The sequence below is a fragment of the Rhinopithecus roxellana genome, chromosome 11 (genome assembly GCF_007565055.1).
Source record: "Rhinopithecus roxellana isolate Shanxi Qingling chromosome 11, ASM756505v1, whole genome shotgun sequence".
Taxonomy (NCBI): Eukaryota; Metazoa; Chordata; class Mammalia; order Primates; family Cercopithecidae; genus Rhinopithecus; species Rhinopithecus roxellana.
Genome location: NC_044559.1, coordinates 115,159,548 through 115,182,661, shown reverse-complemented (window position 1 = coordinate 115,182,661; position 23,114 = coordinate 115,159,548). Strand labels below are relative to the sequence as shown.

General features: G+C 38.6%; 1 protein-coding gene across 2 annotated transcripts in view; it reads left to right on the top strand.

The window, feature by feature from the left end:
- Positions 1 to 23,114, top strand: part of ITGA8 (integrin subunit alpha 8) — a 200,988-nt gene that overhangs the window by 46,898 nt on the left and 130,976 nt on the right. For both annotated transcript variants that reach the window (XM_010365605.2, XM_010365606.2), the window contains exons 7-12: positions 703 to 828; positions 1,812 to 1,856; positions 6,885 to 6,928; positions 8,752 to 8,808; positions 12,381 to 12,433; positions 21,061 to 21,266. In XM_010365605.2, coding sequence (XP_010363907.1) covers positions 703 to 828; positions 1,812 to 1,856; positions 6,885 to 6,928; positions 8,752 to 8,808; positions 12,381 to 12,433; positions 21,061 to 21,266 — 531 coding nt within the window. The remainder of the gene's footprint in view (positions 1 to 702; positions 829 to 1,811; positions 1,857 to 6,884; positions 6,929 to 8,751; positions 8,809 to 12,380; positions 12,434 to 21,060; positions 21,267 to 23,114) is intronic.

Below are 23,114 nucleotides of genomic sequence, written 5' to 3'. Positions count from 1 at the left end.
CTAGAAGAAGCTGTATTTGACTAAATGATCTCAAACCTTCCTTCCAGCTGAAATATTTCAGAATAAAAATTACATCATGGCTGGGCGCCATGGCTCACACCTGTAATCCCAGCACTTTGTGAAGCTGAGGCGGGCAGATCACAAAGTCAGGAGTTTGAGACCAGCCTTGCCAATATAGTGAAACCCCGTCTCTACTATAAATACAAAAAATTAGCCATGCGTGGGGTCAGGCGCCTATAGTCCCAGCTACTCAGGAGGCTGAGGCAGGATAATCGCTTGAACCCGGGAGGTGGAGGTTGCAGTGAGCTGAGATCACGCCACTGCACTCCAGCCCAGGCGACAGTGCAAGACTCTGTCTCCATGCTTAAAAAAAAAAAAAAAAAAAAAATTACATTACATAAATTTGGCCTACAAATTTGGCCTCCACTCTTAGATATTTTTATTATTTGGAGGTGGAATGTATATGTTGAAAGCAGCAGGAAGACCAACAAAATATTGTAGTTCATCTCGGGTCTTCGGTCAGAATGGAAAGTTCTACCTAGCTGTAACTAACTCTGCCTTGGAGTTCGAGTGGCAGGCAGGAAAATTCATCATCAAAAAAGCAAGCAATTCCACCATAGCTTTCAAGGGAATGTGTGTTTGCCCAGGGAAGGCCTGCCTCTTGCATTCATTCAGTTAATGTATTAATTTGTTTGAACACAGGGCAAGTGATCACTGCCAGTGTTGCAGATATCATTGCAAATTACTCATTCAAGGATATCCTCAGAAAACTGGCAGGAGAAAAGCAGACAGAAGTGGCTCCAGCTTCCTATGATGACAGTTACCTTGGTAAGACCCATTGCCCAAGACATTTGTGGTTTTTCAAAAGACAAGCATAGTAAATGCAGATCCAAGTTTTATCCCTGGCTTATCCGATGTTATTTGGCATCTTATACAAATGTTCTTTTATTAGAGTAGACTCGATTTTTCTTTTCTTTTTAATACTGCTATTTTTTCCAGCCACGATGTGTAATACATAACTTAAGCAGCTATTTTCTTGGCTCCATAGCAGTCTCTTCCACGTGAACTATTTCACCAATAGTAGACACTACATATTAGCAGGGCTGCTACCGGTGTGACAGGGACAGCATGATAGCAGCCTTCTCTAGTTAACAGAGCCGCATAAAAGAAGTTTGAGTTGCTGAAATATTCTCAAATTGTACTATGTACAAACCACACAATGTCATTTTACCACTACTGTTTCCCACCTTTGGTATCCTAGTGGCCTTTTGATTGCTTGATGAATTTGAAAAAGAAACGTAGCTATGTTTTGTCAGTGTAGCCAGCACCTCACTTTAGAGCTAAATGAAATTGTGGAAAACCATCATGAGAGGTGTTAGAAAGTAGGTCTTGCTGGTGACCAAAAATAGCAAAACCTGAGCCCAAAGGAAATTTTTCAGAGTATTCTGTCTGATTATTTTCAATCAGCAGCTCTTAAAATGCAACAGCCACCATTTACACTCAAGGTGGATTATGAAGTGTCCATGCTTTTAAAAATTGACCTCAGAATCTCTCTCTCTCTCTCTCTCTCTTTTTTTTTTTCCTATGCTACTACTTAAGTAGTAGATAATCTGTTATGCATTCAAGATTTAGTATAAAAGTATTCCTTTCGGTGTGATTAATTTTTCCTTTATAGAATCTTTAATCTTTATAATATTTGTAGAGATTTCTAAATAAAGCAGTACCATGGTAGCCCTTTCACCTTTTTCTAGATATAACTAATTTGGTTAAGTCATTAAGTGTGATGAGTTTGTTTCTTTCCTTTAAAACAGGATACTCAGTTGCTGCTGGGGAGTTTACTGGGGATTCTCAGCAAGGTGAGAGACACTGTTGAGTTTAAATCACTTATAAAGCATGGGGAAATGGTAAAATGACAAAACGTTTTTCTACCAATGTGATTTTATTTGCCATACAAAAGGTATGTTAATGGAATCCCAGAGTGCCTATAATATTTTGTAGAAAAAATACTTTGGTACAGCATTTTAAGTCTCAAATAATTTCATAAGAATATCAACTGTATAAAATCTAGTTAAGCAATAAAATATTAGGGCCATAGACCCGTGTTATGAATGAACAATATAGATGATTAAAAGCCATGCTGTTAGTGACAGATCAAATTTGTGAAATTAAGATCCCATTTTAACTTTCATTTCTAGTGCCTCTCATATTGGACATGTCCAAAATTACTCTCCCCAGCCAACTCCAATCCAACACCCCAACCTTACTTCCTTTTTCCTCTTTGAACATACCCAAACCCCAAATAACAAAACAAACGAATCCCTATCTCCTATATCTCCCTTCTGTCCTGCCTTCTCTACTTTGCTGTGACTGTTGTCTACTGGGGCTGATGAACATGAAATAATTAACACAGAATACCTAATTAAATTATGATAAGTGCTAGGATAAAATTCTAAACATAGAGTAAGGAAAGCTTCGGTGTTAAGAAAACATTTGAATAGAGCCTGGGATGATGAGGGCGGGGTGTCAGACAGACATAGGCCAATTTCTATATTCTAAGGTGTGTGGAAAATGGGGGTGTTCAAGGACCTCAGTTTGACTGCCATACTTTAATAGTGAAATGAGATTGGCTTCAAGAAAGGTCTGGGCTCAGATTATGTCCAGTTTTACGGGTCATGGAAACGATTCTGGGATCTATTCATCATGCAGGGGAGAAGACATGAAAGGTTTCAGCTGAGGAGTAAATATAATCCAATTATGCTTGTAATCTAAAAGAAAAAAAGAGAACAAATCACACTGGCTCCCTATGTAGATTTGATTGAGAGGAGAGTAAGGAAAAATGGTATCATGTATATCACTTCTCTTCATGGCTACCTCCTTGAAGGCAAATCTATGTATTGTTATGTATTGTTCTTATTTATCTCCTTTACAAAGACTAGACCATGTGTTGCTCATATTAGACTCATATGGGAAACAGCCTGACAGAAATAAGTAGAATCTTTGGAGTCAAGATCCACATAGGTTCAAGTTCTGACTTCACAGACTCTCTATTCCTTAGGATATGACAACCTCTCTCGTTCTTATTTGCTCATCTTTAAATAACGCTAATACTAACTAACTCAAAATAATGTTCTGAAGATTGCATGAGCGAATGCATGAGAAATACTTAGATGCAAGGCAATAAATGAGAACTTTTACTTAACTGGTAATAGTTATTGAATGAGTCAATCATCAATCAGTATTTACCATTTTCCATCTTGTTTCATGTGAACACTGACTGCATTTCCCTCACGCAAGTGGTGTAATTCACAAATAATTAAGAGTAAATGAAATACGGTCACCTCTAGGAATCATCACAGATCCTTTCATAGTTTTGTGTTAAGGTAGACAAAGCAGAAAATCATAAACAAAGTTTTGCAGTTCAGGTTGAAGATCATCAGGTTTTTGTTTTTTCCTTTGAAAGAACATTTTTCTTTTAGGTACAAACTAATTCATAAAGGACTTGTCTTTTCATTATGTCTTCTTCAAGGTATTAAAGGGCAGTATATTGTAATGCTTAAGAGCCTGGACTCTGGAGCCAGACCTCTTGGGTTTAAACCCTGACCTCGCTACTTAGTATCTCTGTGACCTGGGAGAAGTTACTGAGCGTCTTAGTGCCTCCAACTTTTTTCATTCCTAAAATAAGGATGATGATGCTAATAGTATTGTCTACCTCATAGGATTCTTGTAAGAATTAAATGAGTTAACTCTGTGTATCCATAAAACAGTGCAAGGCCTGATATCTAAAAAGCGCTGTTGGCTGTCACAAGAACCATTGAATTAGGAACCATCAAAGATAGTATTGAGTAACTAGTGCCTTGAGAACAGGTCAAATCTAAAAATCACTGAAAATTTTACAAAGGAAACTGTAAAACATGCTAAATTATTATTTCTTTAATATGGCATTAGGAGTATTGTTGGACTGGGTGTGGTGGCTCACATGCCTGTCATTCCAGCACTTTGGGAGGCCAAGGTGAGAGAATTGCTTGAGCTCAGGAGTTCTATACTAGCCTGGGCAACATAGTGAGACCTCCTCTCAAAAATACAAAAATTAGCTGGGCATGGTGGCATGCACCTGTAATCCCAGCTTAGGAGGCTGGGAGGCTGAGGCAGGAGGATCGCTTGACCCTGTGAGGTCAAGGTTGAAGTAAGTCATGATTGCACCACCGCACTCCAGCCTTGGGTGACAGATTGCAACTTCGTCTAAGAAAAAAAAGAGTCTTGTTGGAAAGCTCTCCAGAATAGCATTCAGTTTTGATCCAATAAAATAAATAATGATGCACAAGAGTACATTGTAGGGAACGATGGTAGAAAACAGTAGTGATTTTCCATCAGATCTCAGAAATGGATCGGGTTTTAAGTGTTTTGAGGATATCTAAAAGGATATTTTGTATTTTGAGAATATCTAAAATATCTAAAATAAAATAAAAAGTGTTTTGAGGATATCTAAACTATTTAAAATAAAGTATCTAAAATAAAATGTCTGAAAATGGATTGTGTTTTAAGTGTTTTGAGGATATCTAAAATAAAAGCACTATCGAGGAACATCGCAATCAGCTCACCAGATCACTACGAATCCAGGACTGTGCATGTTCAAGATTTACTTAATTAGACAACAGGGAATAAGAATTCTATTTAAAAAAAACAGTGAGCACTTCAATGTCCTCAAGATGATGGGCTCTTAACATGGATCCTCCCACTGCTGGGTGGGACATGGATGGGCTTCACTGGATCGGAACCCCTAAAAATTACATGCAAGATTTGATTGTTTATAATTTTTCTGGTGAGAGGATCCATGGCTTTCTTCCAATTTTCATACATGTTCATGACTCAAAAAAGGTTAAGAGCCTTTGTTATCACCTTAGAGTGAGATGTAGTGAACTAAAACCCAAGAAAGTAATCTGTCCCTAACCAAGTCCAGGAATGTAATTTGACGTGTTGGAAAGAATGTTGACTTTGCTGTCAATTTTCAACTTGTACTACTCACCAACTATGAGTTCAACAGTAATAGAACCTTTCTAAGCTGCAAATGAAGGAAATAGTTTTGCTTCTCATTAGTCAGTATGCTACTCAAGTCATGTGTTCCCAGGCCAAGGATCTAAATTTTTCCTGATTATATTGATTATTTAAAATCTTCTGGCCACGTACAGTGGCTCAGGCCTATAATCGCAACACTCTAGGAGGCCAAAGCAGACAGATGACTTGAGCGCAGGAGCTTGAGACCAGCCTGGGCACCATAGTGAGACCCTGTCTCTACAAAATAGACAAAAATTAGCCAGGCGTGGTGGCATGCACCTGCGGTCCCAGCTATTCAGGAAGCTGAGGTAGGAGGATGGCTTGAGCCCAGGAGGTTGAGGCTGCAGTGAGCCATGATGATTATGCCACTACACTCCAGGCTGAGCAACAGAGTGAGACCCTGTTAAAAAAAAAAAAAAAAAAGTCCTTCTGAAGATTTCACCTTGAATTATCGAAAAAGAAGTCTCCTATTTTTCCTTCCAACTGAATCGTTTTTGTAGTTGAGTGACAGTTCAGACTTGCATTAGACCCCAAGCAATTAAGCTGTCCTGATCATTTATTAAAAAATTAGGAGCATCTTTACTCAATGTTACATTTAATAACTCCTTAGAGTTGTGGTCATATGAGATTGCAGACTTCACCGTTACTGGGTGGGATGACTGATATTTTAAAAACAAAATTCCCGATGTTTGTGGGATGGGAGAAGTCGTGGTTGCCATGTTTCTCAAATGGCCCAATCCTCTAGAATCTGTCCTCACCCACAGGCCTGACTCTGAAATCATTCAACCCTATTATATCTGATTGTGGTTTGCTTTTAGTGTCAGGAGAACTTAATTTATACCAAATAAAGATTATTGAAAACTGGACAGGGTACTACCAGTTCCGTCAACTTTCTGGCAGTCTATCCAGATTGCTTAGTTTTTCTGAACCCTGTTTTATGATTCAAGAGCGTGCTTCCCCTGTTCTCCTGCTGCTGTAGATGAATCATCCACGTTCCTGTCTAAGGCTCCCCTCTCTGCTTCACACCTGATCCCATTCCCTCCCTTGACTCTGAGATGGAATCAGAACTGTAATGTTTATACTAGTACAAAAGATGTCACTATAGTAAAAGCTGGAAGAATCACAGTAAGAGGTCTAACTTATAAATCGCATGCAGACCCAAGAAGCCAGGTTCATGATCTAGAGACCAAAGTGCAGAGAGACTCCCAATGAAGACATAAATGTCAAAGTATGACAAAGGGGTATGACCTCTGTTTTTCTGTTTTCTATTATCTGGAGAAGAAACAAAAGTAAACGCAAAGCCCTGGCTTCAAATTTCCAACCCTCTACACCAGCAATCTGCAACCTTTTTGGTACCAGGGACTGGTTTCACGGAAGACTATTTTTCCACAGATGTAGGGGTGAGGGATGGTTTTGGGATGAAACTGTTTCACCTCAGATCATCAGGCATTAGTTAGATTCTGAAAAGGAGCGTGCAACCTAGATCCCTCACGTGCACAGTTCACAATAGGGTTCACGCTCTTGTGAGAATGTAATGCCACGGCTGATCTGACAGGAGGCAGGGCTCAGGCTATAATGTGAGCACTGGAGAGTAGCTGTAAATACAGATGAAGCTTTGTTCTGGCTCACCTGAGGCTCACCTCCTACTGTGTGTGTGGCCAGGCTCCTAGCACACCACAGACAGGTACTGGTTGATGGCCTCGTGCTTGGGGACCCCTGCTCTGTTATGATAGCCACTCATTTAAAAAGCACTGTCTTTACCACTTATTTATTATATGGTATGTGGGTGTGTGTGTGTAATTCCCCTTCTGAATGACTATTTTCATCCCCAGAATTGGTTGCTGGAGTTCCAAGAGGAGCACAGAATTTTGGATATGTGAGTACTGAGAATGCATTATAGGAATAGGATATTTTCTTGTACAGATGTTCCTTGATGGAATTACGTCCCAATAAACCCATCAATTGAAAATCCTGTAAGTTGAAAACACATTTAATACACCTAACCCACCGAACATCATAGCTTACCTAACCTACCTTAAACATGCTCAGAACACTTACATTAGCCCACACGTGGGCAAAAGCCTATTGTATAATAAAGTGTTCATATCTCAAGTAAGAGTATCATATCGCATATTGCTAGTCCGGGAAAAGATCAAAACTCAAAATTCAAAGTATGATTATTACAGAATGTGTATCACTTTTGAACCATTGTCAGTTGAAACATCATAATTTAAGAACCATCTGTATATGCAAAGAAATGTTTCATTTTATGCAACTTTTAAGTCTTTTAACACTTCCTTTATTAAGGAGTTCCTCCTCCCAATTCATCCTGCTTGCTTACCAATAAGGAAGGAAAACAAGCCAGATTAGATTTGTTCTCATCCATGTGCAAGACCAGCTAGGCAACTGACGGACCTAGTGCAAAATGAAAACACAGGCCCCTTGTTCAAAAATTATCAAAAATTTCAGGACAGCAACAGCAGAGCATTAAACCAAGTGTGGGACCCATCTAAGCACAGGGTCCTGTGTGACTGCACAAGTCACATACCCACAAGGCTTGTCCTACCTGTGGGTATAATCTGAGAATAATTGTGGAGGATGCCATGGTTATGATCAACACCTTAATATGTCTCATACAGTAGAAATAAAAGCAATTGTTATTTCAGTTATTTTAATTAATTGCATTATTTCATTTTATTGTAAATTTAACTAATTGTAAATTTATTATTTGTTTCCTACGACTGCTATAACATAGAATCACAAACTGGCTGGCTTTAAACAACATAAATTTATTCACTCACAGTTCTAGAGGCCAGAAATCTGACATCAAATTGTGGGCAGGACGATATTCTCACCAGAGCATCTATGATAGGAGGGTTCTCCTTGCCCCCTTGCAGCCTCTGACAGTCCCTGGCATACCTTGGCTTGTGGCAACATCCCACCAGTCTCTGCCTCCATCCTCGTGTGGCCTTCTGCCCTCTGTGTCTACATGTGTCTTCTCCTCCTTTCATAAGGACATCAGTCATCAGATTTAGAGCCTATCAAGATGATTTCATCTTGAGATCCTTAACTAATTTCATCTGCAAAGACCCTATTTCCAAATAAAGTCTTACTCTGATGTTCTGGGTAGATATGAAATTTTGGGGTGATACTATTCAAACCCGTTACTGCGAAATTAGGAAAAGCAAATAAATAAATCTGAAAGAAAACTGTATTTTAAATAAAGTTCATCTTTTGCAAAAGTATCTAGAAAGCGTCATGTTTGGCTAAGTAGAATTAAAAGGAATATTTTTGCCTTGTGAATAGCATTTTAAAACCTAATTTTTCTTGCAAAGAACCATAATGATCAATTTATAGTAGCACAAGAACAGAAATGGATTTAGACAAAAATCCTGGTTAAATCAACCGATCATCAAGTTAATTGCTCTCAATATTCTTTAATTCAACTTTTATTTCTCCAGCTCAGATTAATAAGCATGCGTTTTGTCTGAAAGCATCCTAGACTTAACCATAAAGAAAAACTTCAATTGGCTTTTTTTTTTAAATAAGATCATTCTGTGGGCTTTCATTTTTGTTTCACGTTTAGCTAACCATTTATCACACTTTACAAAAAAGTTTAAATGATTCAAGTTGTAGTTTTAAAAAAGGGCTCCAATTCTATGTCAAATGGTGTAACCTGTTTAATTTCTATGATTTCAGGTTTCAATCATTAACTCTACAGATATGACGTTTATTCAGAATTTCACTGGCGAACAGGTAGAGACATTTTAATATCAAATAAATAAAATCACTCTGGGTTACCAGTAGACTATAATATTGATATCAGTTATTCATCCATTCAACAAATATTTAATGAGCAGCTACTATGTACTGGAAACTGTCCTAGGCACTGAGGATGCAATCGTGTACATCAGACAGTCAGATCCCACCCAGCTCTCAGGCAGCAGTGAGGTGGCAGGGGATGGAGAGAGACAGTTCATTAACAAGCAAATAAATGTTCATAATTTCAGATTGTGAACCATGATTTAAAGAAAAAAAAGCTGAGTGATATACAACGGGAGGGAAGTGGCAAGGAAGCCCTTGGATGGGGTGATCAGGGAGGCCTCTGAGATGCCCATGTCTGGGCTGAGATGTGAATGACAAGACAGAGCCAACTATGCCATCTTATCTAGAACCTTCCAGGCAAGGGAAGGCTAACATGAAGGCTTTCAAACAAGAACTAGCCGGACATGTGTGAAGAGCAGAGTGAAGACCACAGTCTCTGTAAGCAAGAGAGACGTAGGAGCTGAGGACGGAGGGGATGGGGACTACTCATAGAAGACTGGTGGGGGAGGTGGGCGGTGTTTGGGATTAGGAATTTTTTTCTAAGAAACCGGGAAGTGGTTTTGTATTAACATGAATCTTTCAATAGTCTATAAATGCCTGAAGCTTTTGATGTAAGATATGGGAAGAATGTCTCTGTAAAAAGGGCCTGAACTTCTGCAGTTGACAGATGAGACTTCCAGTTCCCACTGCACCACTCATGAACCGTGTGAGACCACAGGAAAATTACCTGACCTCTTTGAGCCGCTTTGCAAAATAAGAATAAAATGTTTCTCTTCCAAGCTCCTTTGAAGAATGAAATAAATCAAGGCTTATAGATTACTTAGAAGATTCCCTGGGACATAACAACTCTTCAAGAAATGTTAATTCCTTTCCATCCCACTTCCTGTCTCCCGTCTTTTGACTAAACAAAAGCCACTAAATTCCCATGTGCCATTAAATCTTCTATAATTTGAGATGCATGTGAATACGTGTGCTTACGATGATCACAAATGATTGCATCTCTATGTCTGTAAGATATAGATTCAGGCCTCCATGTTTGAATGCAGGACAAACCTAAAATGAACTCCTTGTGTTTGTAACTTATATGTGACTATTTACGAACAGAACTACACACTTAATTTTAAACTAAATATGAACAAACTGTGGAAGTAATACATTTAAAATTAACCATGTTAATTTAATTTGAAGAGGAGAGAAAAATCGATTGTCTGGAGAAACAAATTCAGTTCACAACTGGCTTCCCTTAGATGAAAGTACCAACTCGGTATTTAAAGAAATGTGGCTCACACCTGTAATCCCAGCAGTTTGGAAGGCCAAGGCAGGAGGATCGCTGAGGCCAGGAGTTCACGACCAGCCTGGGCAACATAGTGAGACCACTGTCTCTGTTGAAAAAAATATGAAGGAAGACAAATCAGCAGATTCAAAAATAAGCACAAAATGATTTTGACATCGTTTTGCTATAATTTGGGGCTTTAGTCTATTACTCTGACCTTTTCAACAAAGCATTTTACATCTCCTGATGTTCTTTTGGAAGGTTTAGAGAAGTAAGACTGAGATGAGCAGGAAGTTGAATAGATATTGAACAACTATTTCAAACAACTATTCCTAAGTGGTGGTAATTAATAAGTGAATGAGAATCTAGCAATGCTTCTCCTTTGCCCAGATTTCTTTACTTTTTATCATTAGAAACTTTTTAAACATTGCTAAATTTAGCCTTTCTGTAACTTCTTCTCCTCAATACTACCTAGTTCTGTAATCCTGAACCTCAGAAGGTGATAAATGATGAAATTTCACAAATGATGAAATTCCTCTGAGTGAAGGCCACACACTGCCACATAAAGAGGAAGAATTTCATGATCTATGTTTGGAACAGAGAAAAGAGGTGCAAGAATTGAGTTGTTAATTCAATTAATGCCACTTGTTAACTCGTATATTCATTTTCTCTGCAAAGAGCATTTGGCACTTGGCACCTACTTTGGTCCAGACACTGCTCGGGAAGTTCAGATAGAACAGTAAACAGACCAAAGTCTCTGTCTCCTGGGGCACGTGCCTTCTAAGGGATTGCGTGTTCATTAAATGAGGGCATGATAGGAAGCTACGTCACCTCAAACAATGCATGGCACACTATGGAAGCAAAATTGGCAAGCTAAAACTATGGGTCAAATCTGATGAGAGTATAAATCCTGAAAAGATTATAAATTCAAAAACAGGTTTAAAAAGCAAAACTGCAGAGATAAAATAGGGGGAGGCTGGGTGCAGTGGCTCGTGCCTGTAATCCCAGCACTTTGGAGGCCGAGTGGATGGATCACCTGAGGTCAGGAGTTTGAGACCAGCCCAGACAACATGGTAAAACCCCATCTCTACTGAAAATACAAAAATTAGCTGGGCATGGTGGTGGGTACCTGTAATCCCAGCTACTTGGGAGGCGAAGGCAACAGAATTTCCTGAATCCAGGAGTGGAGGGGGTGTTGTAGTGAGCCAAGATCGTGCCACTGCACTCCAGCCTGGGCAACAGAGCGAGACTCTATCTCAAAAAAAAGAAAAAAATTAAAAATAATGTGGAGAGACTGCAGTATACTAGGTACACTCACGGAAAGGATTTCGGAGCTTTTGTTGACTATGAGTACAATACAAACTGACACTGAGATGTGGGTTCCCCAACATGAAAACATTTTATGCTTCCTCTGAAGCAGGAAGCGTAAATCCTACCTAACTCTTCTCTTGTCGTCAGCACACTCACAAGTGTCATCTGTGTTTTGGTACCACATATCATATCTCTAACACAGAGAGGTTGGATGGTGAGCCAAGTGAAAATATTTTATTTTGAGACAGGTTCTCTCTCTGTCACCCAGGTTGGAGTGCCGTTATGTGATCTCAGATCACTGCAGCCTTGAACTCCCCAGGCTCAGGAGATCCTCCCACCTCAGCCTCCCAGTTAGCTGGAACTACACATGCCACCATGCCCTGCTAATTCTGTTTTATTTTTTATAGAGATGTGGTCTCACCATATTGCCAGGGTTGGTCTTGAACCCCTGGACTCAAGTGACCCTCCTGCCTAGGCCTCCCAGAGTGCTGGGATTACAGGCATGAGTTGCTGCACCTGGCCTGAAAATATTTTCATACAACATCATATGGAAGTGGAATTAGATTTCTTCTGTGAGATCTGAGATTGCAGAACTTGGTGGGATTAAGTGCTACAAGTGATGGAAGAGCCAGATTTAGCAGTGAACATTCCGATAGCTGTGTCCACCAATTAAATGGGCTGATTGTTGAACATCCCCAGAGGGTGTCCAAGCAGATGTCAGGGATATTATGGGGAAAATTATTCATTGGGTCAGGGGTTAGGCTAAATGAGGCAAAAGGACCCTGGCAACTTCCAGGAGTCTACAAATTTAAATGCAAAAATGTACCACAATGAGATGAATCTTTCAGGAATAATGGAGACATGACTACAAAACTGACTGTTTGGACACAGAATGTCATCTCCTGATTTTCCTTTGCAGATGGCATCTTATTTTGGATATACCATTGTCGTATCAGATGTTAACAGTGATGGGTAAGTTTATAGACCTCTGTCATATACAATATGTTACAGTCATTCATAAAGATGTTATATTTTCCCTTCACAAAATATATCCTTCCTTACTGCCTCAACAAGATAGAGGCTCTCTTGTTCTCAACTTACTTGGTTCAGGACAAGGAGATGCATCTATTAAATAATTCTCTGTCATCTGATTTTGTCCTTATGGAGATTTTCCACATCTGCTGCTTCTAGAAGAGGATTATTTTATTTCGTTTTATTTTTAATTTTATAAAGTCTTCAGTCATTCAAAATTCATAGCCATTGAGGACATTCATCTATTTCTCTTTACTCCTAGAATTTTCACCTAGCGTGTGATACGTTCACAAAACATTTGCACATAAATGGATTTTTTTATTGCTTTAAAAATGTACTATACTAGTAACAGCCATGGAGAAGATGAAATTGTTATTTTTCAGATTACAGTAGTAAATTACAGTTGAACATGGACCAAACAGCACGGTGAATTTTGGTTGTGTCCAAGTCATTACTTCAAAAATAAATAATGATTAAATAACCCTTTGATTCACTAAAAGGACCTGACAGGTAAATTAATGAATCGTTAAATTAAAAAACCATTAGATTGAGATGTATTGATTATCCACCCAAAAATATTATTGGATCATCCACCATGTTCCAAGCTTTGTTCCTGGTGCCCAGAATACACAGGTGAATAAGACAGGTAGAGTCTCTCAGGGAGCTCACGTTTTCACAGAAAGCAAATATCTGAAGAATGCTTACTTTGTTCTGGGCAATGTGCTAAGCACTTTAGCTATACCTTTGCTAGATATTTTCTGTGACCTTCATATAGCTATCAATGGACTTTGTATTAATTGTGTCAAGGCATTTGACTGGAGATAAATTTCATACCTTTTGTACCTGTTGGGAAATATCTTTCTATTATTCTTTCATTGAACATAAACTTGTCGAGCATCTACTATGCACTAACAGGCACTGTTCTAGGTGCAGAGAAATCCATAACTTCATGAAGATTATAGTAGAGTTAGGAAGGTTCATGTTACAGACAAAAATTAAATGAGTAATGACTACGTGAGATGGTTATAAGTACTATGGAGACAACAAAAACAAAAGGGTCGAAAGCAACCAAGTAGCTGAATACATAAACAAACTCTGGTACATCCTGATAATTTTTATTCAGTGCTAAAAAGAAATGAGCTATCAAGCCATGAAAACACACAGAGGGGCCAGGTGTGGTGGCTCATGCCTATAATCACAGCACTTTGGGAGGCTGAGGCAGGTGGATTCCTGACATCAGGAGGTCGAGGCCAGCCTGGCCATTATGGTGAAACCCTGTCTCTACTAAGAATACAAAAAATTAGCCAGGCATGGTGGCAGGTGTCTGTAATCCCAGCTACTTGAGGGGCTGAGGCAGGAGAATCCCTTGAACTTGGGAGGCTGATGTTGCAGTGAGCTGTGATTGCACCATTGCACTCCAGCCTGGGCAACAGAGTGAGACTCTGTCTAACACACACACACACACACACACAGGAACTTTAACTGAATATTGCTAAGTGAAAGATGCCAGTCTGAAAGATCTACATTCTATATGATTCCAATTCTATGACATTCTGGAAGAGGCAACACTACAGCAACAGGAACAAGGCAGTGTTTCCCAGGGGTTCTGATGGAGGGAGTTATGAACAGGTGAAGAACAGGATTTTTAGGGCAGTGAAACGATTCTGTATGATACAGTAATAGTGGATATGTGTCCTCATATATTTGTTAAAACCCATGGAAGGTTTGATACCAACAGTGAATTCAATGTAAACCATGGCCTTTGGTTGATAATGACGTATGAATGTAGGCTTACTGACTGGAACGAATGTGCCCCTCTGACATGATGGTGTGGAAGGTTGCAGGTTAGGGAGAGGGTAATGGGAGAATTCTGTACTTTCTGCTCAAATTTGCTTTGAATCTAAACAATCTAAAACTGCCCTAAAAAATAAAGTCTATTCATTAAACTTGTTAAAATAGAAAGAGAGGGGAGATAGGGAGTATTTGAAGGGATGCAATCCCCAATTGGGTAGATCATGACGGTCTTGGGGTTAAGATTCCAGCTAAGGAAACACCTAAGGGAGGTGAGGACCAACCATGGTGATCTAAGGGGGAGGGAGGAAGGAGTGTTCCCTGTGGAAGAACAAAAGGTGCGTATTCCCTGAGGCGGGAGCTCCAGGCATATTCAAGAACCAGCGGAGAGCTGTGGAGCGAGAACCCCAGGGAACTGGATCGTGAAGGTGTGCAGGTTACTGCATTTACTCCAAACCACTGCACACAGTGCACACAAACTCTGCCATGGACTAGAACAAGTCCATTTCCAACTTGTTACAACGTCCTGTGAGCCATGGGGATTCCAGGTGAGCAGTACCTGCTCAGGCTTCGTGTTATCAGCTGTGCTCTGTCTACCAGCTCTAGATGGTCACAGAGCCTTCTGGAACCCTACTACCATGCACCAGGGGAGGCAGGACAGCGGCTTGGAGGGCAGTGAAATGAGTCTGTCTAAGCAACAGCAGTGGAGGGAGATGGCAGTGCTTGCACTCTGCATGTATTTCAAAGTTAGAGTTGAATGCCAATCTTATCCTGAAAGAAGTTAATTTAAAAATAAATTGCCTTCATCTTCAGTTATTTAAGTTGTAAAAATAGCTGACTTGGGAGGCCAACGTAGGCAGATCATGAGGTCAGGAAATCAAGACCATCCTGGCTAACACAGTAAAACCCCTTCTCTACTAAAAATATAAAAAATTAGCTGGGCGTGGTAGCGGGCACCTGTAGTCGCAGCTACTCGGGAGGCTAAGGCAAGAGAATGGTGTGAACCCGGGAGGTGGAGCTTTCAGTGAGCTGAGATGGCACCACTGCACTCCAGCCTGGGTGACAGAGCGAGACTCCATCTCAAAAAAATAAAAAATTAAAAAAAAATTTTAAAGTAGCTATTAGGACTGCCATTCAAGATTTCCAACTTAGGTGGACTGTAATTGTAATCACAGCCTTTTAGTCGTTTGGAAAGAAAATAGCTAAAGAACTTGAAGGCCAGACATAGCATGCCATCCAGTTTTTGTAATGCTTACAAAAACAAGATTTCTAAAAAAGCTTCAAAATCTCAAAATCAGGGCAAAAAAAAAAATCCCACTGTGGCCTTTCATATACGCACAGACACATTTCTCCCCACTGACGGTCACACAAGCAGCGGGCGCTCTTCCCCTGCTGTACGGATTCACTCCGTGTGTTCTCTTCCACGGGCCACTCCTGTTTTGAATCCTCAGGACTTTGCCCAAGTTTTGCCTTATGCTCTGCAGGGCACCGTCCTTCCTGGAAACATGCGCATTCTAGTCTATAGTGAAGTTTTGTGACAATGTTTATAGTACTTTTTTTTTTTTTTTGCCATGTGAAGGAAAAAAATATTGTGAGAAAAGGACCTCATTGGCTTCCTGTTGATCAAAATAATATGGTAGTAACAAACACATAACTGTTTTAAAGTAATAATTTCCTTCTTGATGTTCTTAAAAATTGCTATGCATACTATTTTTTTTGTTACATAGTATTTTCTGAATTCTTTAGACTACGTTGAAGGATATTTGCATTAATTTACTAACGCCATTCATAAAGGTAAATTGTCCACAGATTCTCAGTATATCATTTGCTGTTTTTTTTTTTTTTTTTTTTTTTTTTTTGAGACGGAGTCTCGCTCTGTCGCCCGGGCTGGAGTGCAGTGGCCGGATCTCAGCTCACTGCAAGCTCTGCCTCCCGGGTTTACGCCATTCTCCTGCTTCAGCCTCCCGAGTAGCTGGGACTACAGGCGCCCGCCACCTCGCCCGGCTAGTTTTTTTTGTATTTTTTTAGTAGAGACGGGGTTTCACCATGTTAGCCAGGATGGTCTCGATCTCCTGACCTCGTGATCCGCCCGTCTCGGCCTCCCAAAGTGCTGGGATTACAGGCTTGAGCCACCGTGCCCGGCCTCATTTGCTGTTTTTAATTACTTAGATGTTATGTAAATTCAAGGTCCTGGTATATATAAGTATGCTCTGGAAGTAATTGAGACTGGCCAAAGAAAGGTGAAAGACAGACAACTCAAGTGAAGTCTGAAATTACAACAAGAATGATATATATATAATATATTTCATAGGGTTTAAAAAATCACTTGGCTAGGTCATTGCTCATGGTTCAGGAGTCAGGACTTCCCTGCAAACACACATTTATGGGATTGAACCAGACTCTCCTTTCCCCAAGCTGGAGATAGTTAAGTACATTTGTGCACAAGGCTATCTAGTGAACATTGTTGGAAAACATATATTCTTTGAAAAGTAGGCAACAAAAACAAGGTCCCTAAAAGAGCTCCAAAATCTCAACATCAGAAAAAAAAAAAAAAAAAAAAAAAAAAAAGACAGCGTCAGTAAGTGACCAAATAAATTAACTGGTAGAAATTTTCCCCAATACTTTTCTATTAAGAAAAATTCTCCCAGTATGATTGAATGGACAGCAAACATTTAGACTTAACAGTTGTGTGCATGCTGGTTGATGGTTAATACTATCAAGCCTGTGACAGTTTTGAAAATATAAACAAGCTGTAGAAATTATCTTCAGTTTCGCTATCTTAAGACTTCCATTACTATGAACTCTGTCCATGTCAGCTTTGTTAGGAATTTCTGAACAAACTTGTTAACAACAAATGGAGATGGTATTTTTCATCTCGTGCCTAAACAAGCAAATTTGTTTTCATTTCTTATGGCTTTTGAGCCTTATAGTAGTTATACTACTTCAGAAATTCACTGAATTACAATTTAATCCATTGGATACTTTCTATACTGCCATTGTTTCTAACCTCTGCAGGACCAAAAGGAGCCAGATTTAAACAGATTCTTAGTGGTTAACTTGAGAATAATTTACAGAAAAATCCAGTTGAAAGGAAACAGCTTAGGGAACTATATTTTTATGCTAGATTTAGTGCAAGTATGTTCATTCATACAGGACATATCATTATGATTGAATTAGGTAGAAAAATCTAAAAAATTAAACCATAAAGAGTTTGTAAATTAATTTCTGTAATGTAACTGAAGTGACATTAGTTCTTACCTATCAAACAATTAGGTTGATTTGATATCTACTATCTAGTCCACTACTCTGTATTCTTTTAATAAATAACTAAATTCTGAATATTAGTCATGAGCATTAGCATGCAACGTGTACTACTGGGGAAAATAAAGAAACAGAAAAGTTTCTATGTTAAACCAATACATGGCTTAGCCTGTTTTTTGTTGCTATAACTGACTACCGGAGACTGGACGATTTATAAAGAAAAGAAATGTATTTCTTATACTTCTGGAGGCTGGAAGTCCTAGGTCAAGGGGCCGTCTCTGGTGAGGGCCTTCTTGCTGCTGGCGACCCTCTGCAAAGTCCTGAGGAGGTGCCAGGCATCACATGTCGACGGGGGCAAGAGGTTCCAGCTCTGTATTCCATTCCTCTTCTTATAAATTCACAAGTCCATATTAGGGCTCCACCTTGATGGCCTTATCTAATCCTAATCACCTTCTAAAAGTTTCACCTCCAAATGCCATTAATACATGCATCTGAAGATTAAGTGTCCAATACATGAAATTTGGGGGACACATTGAAAGCATAGTAACTTATGCACACTGTTGGGTTGCCTATAACATGAACCCGGGTGTGTGATTTTTTTTTTGCTGCCTTCATAGTTGTCTTTTCCAGAGTGTCATGCAATTAGAATCATACAGCAGGTAGCCTCTTCAGATTGGCTTAACTTAACAATGTACATTTAAGGTTCCTCCATGTCTTTTGATGGCTTGATAGCTTATTTCTTTTCATTGCTGAATATTATTACATTGTATGATGTACCACGATTTGCTTATCCAGTCACCTATTGAAGACTGTCTTGGTTGCCTCCAAGTTTGGGCAATTATTCTATGCACATTTTTGTGCATATTTTTGTTTGTATGTGTTTTAAATGCATTTGAGTAACTGCCTAGGTGTATAATTTTGTGATTGTGTGGTAAGCCTTTGTTTAGCTTTGTAAGAAACTGCTAGACTGTCTTCCAAAGTGACTGTATCATTTTATATTCCCATTAGCAATTAATTACAGTTGTTCTACATCCTTGCCAATGTTTGGTGCCATCAGCATTTTGGATTTTAGCCATTCTAAGAGATGTGTAGTTGTATCTCATTGTGATTTTAATTCACAATTCCTAATGACATATTATATTGAGTGTCTACTCATAAGCTTGCTTGCCATCTATCTTTTTTGATGAGGTATCCATCCACATCTTTTGCCCAATTTTTTTTTTTTTTGTAAGATGGAGTCTCACTCTGTTGCCCAGGTTGGAGTCCAGTGGTGCAATCTCGGCTCACTGCAAACTCTGCCTCCTGGGTTCAAGTGATTCTCCTGCCTCAGCCTCCTGAGTAACTGGGACTACAGGCACGCACAACCATGCCTAGCTACTTTTTGTATTTTCAGTAGAGACGGGAGTTTCACTGTATTGGCCAGGCTGGTCTCAAACTCCTGACCTCATGATCTGCCCACCTCGGCCTCCCAAAGTGCTGGGATCACAAGCATGAGCCACTGTGCCCGGCCTTGCCCGATTTTTAATTGGCTTATTTTCTTATTGTATATCACGTACATATAATATTGATTGTAACAACATATAGTCTATAGTATGTGATAATGATATATGTTATTGTTACATATTTTTTCTTCATGGGGTTAATTTTTAAGAATTCTTTGTACATTTTACTTTTACAATTAAATTTGTTGGAATGCCCCTGGCACCAAGCATGTCTAGACACTCACTGTACCCTCACTCTACTCAGGGACACTTGGTTTGGCTCACAACACCTCCACCTGGAGAGCCCACCTCAGGATCCCACCCAGGTTCAAAGCCATCTCCTCCATGGAACCTTCCTTAGTTTCCTCCAAGCACCCAGGCTTTCCCTGGTCCAGGTTACCCAGAATTAATTTCATTGTCTCATATTATTTTTCCCAATCTGCCTTGTTTATAGTAATATGGGTAGTCATTTAACCTCATTTGTACGTTATTAGGGAATGAATTGGTTGACCTAATAGTCATCATTGCATTAAAACCACTTATCAAAGTACCTTAAACATAGGAAGAACACAGGATGTCTTTTGATTCAGACTGAAGACAATAGATAAATACCACAAGGAAGGCCAGAAATTGGAGAGAGGGTAGGTCAGAGTGATGTTGGAGTGTCTTGTAGACTGCTCAGATCTTAAAGAAAGTTTCTTGTTCTCAGTAACTGTTCCCACCTCATCCCTGACTTTTGATATAAACTATATTAAAGATGTATATGAGCCATTTGATATGGAATCTGTTATTAATGTATGTTATTTATACATATTACTGATTTTGTTATTAATGTTATTGATATATCTTAATTTTTAGGTATTAATATATTCATATGAATATAGTATTGTTTCCTGACCTTTATATTTATATAATATACTCAATTTATATAATTAATTTTATATATTTCATACATTAATGTATTAATATACATTGTTATATATCCTTCATATACATGATTATAACTAAATTATATTAATAATATTTTAATCAGTTTGTTTGGCAAACTTCAGCATATTACCTAATCTACATGGGCATAAAAGTCAAATGCAAATATATGTTCCTGCCTCAGGTCACACTTGAGATTACTGCGTCTGCCAAGACACTGCATCTGTAGACAAACTTTAGTAGAGGCCATTAATTTAGGTCAAATTATATATATATATATAAATTTTGGTTGGTGTGACTTTTAAAATTTTAAAATACAAATCATACATTATACATTTTTAAAAAATCAAATCACTTAGAAGGCTTATAGTGAAGTTTCCCGTTCTAGTCCTCTTCCTGCCCACCTGGCTCTCTGAAGGAAACACCTGTAACCACTGTTTTATTTTTTTCTCCAGGTGGTTATATCTTTATCTCTAAATAATTTGCTTGAATATCTCTTGAAATTTTTTTAACCTTGAAAATTACGTATTAGGTTTTTGCTATAATCTACGTATGCAAAGAATATAAATTTTTATTTGGGCTGAGAAGTTGTTTGCTACCTTTCTAACCAGCTTGATACACCTCTCTAATCTCCGTTTTATTTAAATTGAGCTAACAAAAGGAAAGGGAAGGACAAAATTGATTTTAAACATTGCTGCATAAAAACTGAATAATTTAAATGTACAGTTATATTAATTGCAGACAAACTCTAATCTATTTTTACAAAAAGCTATTTTGTTCTTTCTCGATATGTTTTCTTTGTGTAAGTACAGGTTCTGGAAATGCACTAAAAAGCTGAAAATGGTGAAATATCTGCGGTTTTTTTTTTAAGTAGACATTTTTAACATAGCTAAAATGTTCAGTGTGATAATTTAACAACTCTTATTTTCTTACAGCATGCGATTCCATAGACGTAACAAAGCAGTGAAAGCAATCTGATGACTGTAAAATAACCCTCAGAGAAGGAAAAGTACCAATGGAAATGTACTAGTCTAGTTGATTACAAATACACCCAAAATGACTCTCCTCTCTGCCAGTGCGCTGAGCTGCTTTCTTTGTTCCTTACAGACTGGATGATGTCCTGGTTGGGGCACCTCTCTTTATGGAACGTGAATTTGAGAGCAACCCCAGAGAAGTAGGGCAAATCTACCTGTATTTGCAAGTGAGCTCCCTCCTCTTCAGAGACCCCCAGATCCTTACTGGCACTGAGACATTTGGGAGATTCGGAAGTGCTATGGCGCACTTAGGAGACCTGAACCAAGATGGATACAATGGTAACGTAAACCAAAGCGTGGAAGTCATTTATGTGTCGTCACCACTGCATAAAGGAAGCCATGCTGGTTTTAAAGTATTCAGTATGGTGTGTGTGGGTACAGTTATTATTATGACTGATTTTTAATAAACTATCACAAATCTCAAGGCAGCTTTAAGTTTATACGTTTTGACTAATATAAATATTACACGGAAATTTCCCTTCTCACCTTTCTGAAAATTTTTATTTCAAATCTCACAAGATTACAGTGCAACACAGAGGGAAAATCTGTAACATAATTTGCTTCAATCCTAAATGTAGTATCATTGATCTCCTTGTAGAAGACACATTCAGTTATCAGAAACTTCAGAAAAACCTCATTAAGCAATGTCAAAACCATACTACCTCAGAGCTCAGTCTTCAGAGCTCCGGGTAATGGTTTGAGGGTATTACTACATTTTGAAAACCTCTAAATGGATTTTAAGAGACATTGGAAGGCTACAGGCACTCCTGGTTACAATAAAAATAAGTACCTTTAGGTGTCTGCGAACTTCAAAATAACATCTCAAATGTTCGACCTTAGACTTCTCTACTTATAAGTGCTGTTTACTCGCAGAAATATTTCTTATTAAATTTTAAGAATTAAAACTTTAAAGCCAAAGTTAATACAGAAATAGTCCCTGCTCTGAAGTCCAAGCAATTTTCTCACGTTTGATGTTGGCGATCCTGTAATAGTTCTCAGTAGTGGCAGGAATTATTTTTAAAATTGATGTTTGGATTTGGCGACTTAAAGATAGCTAGAAAACCTTCTATATGTCAAGACAAATAAACACATGTTGATATATTAGCAAGTATCCTGGCTTCTGATTAGCCTATATGGTTTATATATAGCTTATGCTGAATTTTAATTGGCATGTAAGCTTCACCTTAGTTTCAATATTTGCAACAAAGTAGTGTTAAACTCCTAGCTTAGGCTTTAGTTTAGAATTTATGAAACCCCTCCAAGTACCGTCTCTTCAGAAAAACACACACCTTCACACAAAATTTTGCATACATTTTCAGGACTTTTAAGTTAAGAACCAAGTATAGCGAATTTCTTGATTGAAGTCAAGGAAGTTAGAGGAACTTGCTCTAACAAAGTAGCCTTGGAAGTATTCACATCAGATTAGTATTCATTAGTATATTTGGCAAATGTTACTGTACTCATACATTCTTTGAAAAAAGCTCTCAGCAACATATGGCTAGTAATTTTTAAAGTACCATAAAACAAAGTACATGTAAAAAGCTTATGGTTGCAGGGAAATTTTTGTAAAGACAAGCTTACCTTTAAGTGACTTGCTGCTTTCTGAAGCTGCTCTATTCCTGATCACTCAAGTAAAATAAACAGTGCTAAATTATCTATGGAGTTGTCTTTTAAAATCATAGTTTCTTCTATTTGTCTTTTCTCTCAAGCCTTTAATAGTATTTTTAAAAGATGAAAGAAGCATTCTAAATGACATAAATGGAGGTCCTAGCTTCTCTGAGCTTTGGTGTCCTTGAGTATATAAAGCAGGTAAAATAATGTCAAATTCACTGAGAGTAAACAAGGGGATGGGAGTCAAGGCACTGACTTAGAGAAAGTTAAGAAAGTGGTCCTTTTCACCCGACACAGGACAATATCTTTATTTTCTACAAAAATCTGAATTTTTAGATTTTTTTTTTTTTTTTTTTTTTTTTTTTTTTTTTTGAGACAGAGTCTTTCTCTGTCACCCAGGCTAGAGTACAGTGGCGTGATCTTGGCTCACTGCAGCCTCACCTCCCAGGTTCAAGTAATTCTCTGCCTCAGCCTCCCGAGTAGCTGGGATTACAGGTGCCCACCACCACGCCTGGC